This window comes from Lolium rigidum, chromosome 1, assembly GCF_022539505.1.
Source record: "Lolium rigidum isolate FL_2022 chromosome 1, APGP_CSIRO_Lrig_0.1, whole genome shotgun sequence".
Lineage (NCBI taxonomy): Eukaryota > Viridiplantae > Streptophyta > Magnoliopsida > Poales > Poaceae > Lolium > Lolium rigidum.
The window spans coordinates 85,373,764-85,376,967 of record NC_061508.1 but is presented as its reverse complement, the minus strand read 5'-3'; the positions used below and the strand labels follow the sequence as shown (position 1 = coordinate 85,376,967).

Genomic DNA, 3,204 nt, shown 5'->3' with positions numbered 1-3,204 from the left:
GATTTTTTTGTATTCTTTTAACATATTAAAATATGTTTAAAATATGTTTCAAATAAAGAGTGCATATGCACCGGATGCAGAAACACCTTGTCCGGCTTATTTTTCAATCTTATATTGCTTTTAGTATATAATAAATATATAGATTATTGCTTCTATGTTCTTTTTAAAGAAAAATCGGGAAACTAGTATTGAAGTCTTATCCTGATCTAGGTAGCACTTATCAAGATATGGTAGTTTGTTGCTTTTGGGATTCATCCCGTTTTTATGCTCTTTTTGGAGGCTATAAGTGCGATGATGGCACACGGGCTTGTTTTAGCGGAGTTGTGCTTTGTACCGTAGTGGCATATAGTGCAACGAAGGCTTTGACACACAAAGCACAAATGAGTGTGTAGTCGCGGTTCCGCAGAGTGGTCTCTGATCATGATGGCTTTTCTTAAACAGAATCACAAGGGTTTAAACTTTCTGTTTCTAGGTGAGGCAGGGTTGGATTAACCAGCACCCGAGTGCTCCCTAGTCGTGTCTAGAGAGTTTAATGTTAGTACGTAGTACGATAAAAGATAGTACTACCTTCATCCCAAGACTTAAGGCCTATATTTTTTTTAAGAAAGTCAAACTATGATAAGTTTGACTAAGTTTTTATTAAAAATCATTAACATGAAAAGTACAAAATCAATATCATTAGATAGATAATGAAATATATTTTCATATGGTACCTACAAAATATCATATTTGTTCATAAATTCTTCTAAAAGTTTGGTCAAACTTTACTTCGTTTGATTTTTTGAAAAAAAAGCCTTAAGCCTTGGGATGGAGGTAGTAGTATGATACAACACAATGTGCTGAGATTTAGAGCTAGCCACGCCCTTTATTTATAGAGAAGACTCTAATTTATAGCAGCAGAGCAGCTGCTGGACAGGTAACAAACCGACTCAAAATTACTAAGCCTAGACATGCACGACTAGACTTTGAACAGGAAAGAACCAACCGTTCTCAAATAGGAAACGGACATAGTTTGGTTATTTCCATCGATCACACTTAGCGCTTTATTTAATAATTTCATAGTAAAAGAATTGGAAAATGGTTGCAGCAATACAAAGTTTCAAAATGCGGAGTAGCACTTAGACGTCAGTAGAATATATCTAAACCATTTTAGCGACGCGTGGGACAAGGAGGAGGTTCTCCTTCCGGTGCACATCCATCCCGAACGCCTCCGTCATATCTACGCCTTGCGACCCTTCCGGCAGCTCCCAGTCGAAGTGGTATATGAGATTGGCCAGGATGATCTCGAAGGTGAGCGTGGCGAAGTTTATACCTGGGCACATCCTTCGTCCAGACCCGAACGGCAGCAAACGGAAGTCGTTGCCGTAGAAGTCTGAATTGGCATCCACGGATCCTTCCAAGAAACGCTCAGGCACGAACTCCTCCGCTCTCTCCCAGCTGCTGGCGTGCCTGCCTATAGCCCACACGTTGATGATTACCCGCGTCCCGGCGGGGACGACATAGCCCTCTACTTCGCAGTCGGCGATGGATGCGTGGGGTAGCAGGAGAGGCCCTGGTGGGTGCAGCCGCATCGTCTCCTTCATCACGGCCTTGAGGTAGCTCATGCCGCTCAGGTCTTCCTGTGTGAGCAATTGGTTGGTTGTGCCGCACCTTCTCACCTCGGCTTGCAGCTTGGCCATTACTTGAGGTGCCCGGGCCAGCTCGGCCATGGCATAGTCTAGCCAAATGAATGTTGTGTCCGTCCCGGCTTGAAACATGTCCTAGGAAGTATACACATATATATATGTGAGTGCTGGTAAAAGTCGAATAAAAACATGCCAAAGATATATATATGTTGGTAGAAAAATGAAACTCTATGTATGTACATACCATGAGTATTGACTTGATGTTGTTTCTGGTTAGCTTGTACTCATCTTGGACGGATAGCATGACGTCGATGAAGTCCGGCTCGTCACCTTTCTCCATGGGTGTGCTTGTGTGCCTGTCGATGACCTCGTCCAGCAGATCGTCCCATCTTTTCCTCTGCTTGGCGATGTTGGCGGACCCGATGCCCAGCCTTGCCAAGCTCGGGAAACAGTCATCCAGGTTAAATCCACCAAGGAGCTGCCCGTTTCCCACAAACAGGTCGTGGAACAGCTTGCCCCAACGATCCTCCCTAGGGATCCTACCCGCCACCGCCTGGGACACCATATCGTGCGCGAAGTGGCTGAAGAGGTGGGTGAGATCCACCGCCGTGCCCGCCGCCGCCGCCTCCCTTACACTGGCCAGGGCAAGCCGCGCCTCCTGCTCACGGTAGGGGAGGTTGGCGCGGATCTTCTTGGCGGTGAGGACGTGGGTGGTGATGATCTTCCTGACCTGCCGCCAGTACTCGCCGTACGGGGAGTGGCCGACGTTGGTGGAGCCGACGAATAGGATGTCGCCTACCACGGTGTCCGGCCGGGACGCGAATACGTGATCGTGGGTGCGCAGGACGGCCTTGGCGGCGCTAGGGGACGACACGATCAGTGTGGGCACGGCGCCCAGGCGGAGGAGCATCACGTCGGGGCCGTGCTTCCTCGCGAGGTCGCGGAGGCCGACGTGGGGGAGCGAGCCGATCAGGTGGAGGTGCCCGATGACCGGCAGAGTGAACCGCGGGCAAGGGAGCTTCCTGCGCAGCCTCTCCGCTCGCGACGTTGACCTCGCCAGGTGCACGGTGGCGACGAGGACGAGGACAACGGCGACCACTAGAGCCTGTGGAGATGCATATTCATGGAGGAGCGCTAGCTCTAGATTCATGGCTATTCAGATGCTCAACCTACCACTATTGGTTGCACTTGTATGTACGTGCTGCTCACAATCGATTCACTGGGGAAAAACGCAATGCACCATATATATATCATCAGAGTGCTACTTGTGTGGCCGGCCATGTGTGAAACTGTGAATTGTTGTCTTGTTTCTTCCGGCGTGGGTCCATCCACTACCGTGCGTCATTTTTCCTTTCTCAACCAAAAGATTCAAAGCATTTATGTAGTTCTGAGAAAGTTATCATCATTTACTAGACGATAAGCTCTCGTTGTTTGCTTTACAGCAATTCCAATAGTGCAGCCGAGTGCTGGCTATAAGGTTAGCTATAGTCAACTTATAGCTAACTTGTACAATAGTTGGCTTTAAGGATTGATAACTTTATGTGTAAAAGACCCACCACACATACTCATAAAATGCCTA

At 47.8% G+C, this 3,204-nt stretch overlaps 1 protein-coding gene across 1 annotated transcript; it reads right to left on the bottom strand.

Moving 5' to 3' along the window:
- Positions 1 to 1,139: 1,139 nt before the first annotated feature.
- LOC124676921 (indole-2-monooxygenase-like) lies at positions 1,140 to 2,815 on the bottom strand. The gene is made up of 2 exons (XM_047212937.1): positions 1,870 to 2,815; positions 1,140 to 1,760 (listed from the first exon to the last, which is right to left on the bottom strand). Exons 1-2 carry the CDS (start codon positions 2,773 to 2,775, stop codon positions 1,140 to 1,142), a joined length of 1,527 nt encoding a protein of 508 aa, XP_047068893.1. The 5' UTR covers positions 2,776 to 2,815.
- Positions 2,816 to 3,204: the final 389 nt, after the last annotated feature.

Excerpts from the sequence above, each read along its gene's own strand:
- LOC124676921 (XM_047212937.1), bottom strand. The coding sequence starts at position 2,775 with ATGAATCTAGAGCTAGCGCTCCTCCATGAATATGCATCTCCACAGGCT. Across the intron at positions 1,761-1,869 it reads ACATCAAGTCAATACTCATG|GACATGTTTCAAGCCGGGAC; the intron begins GTATGTACATAC and ends TATACTTCCTAG.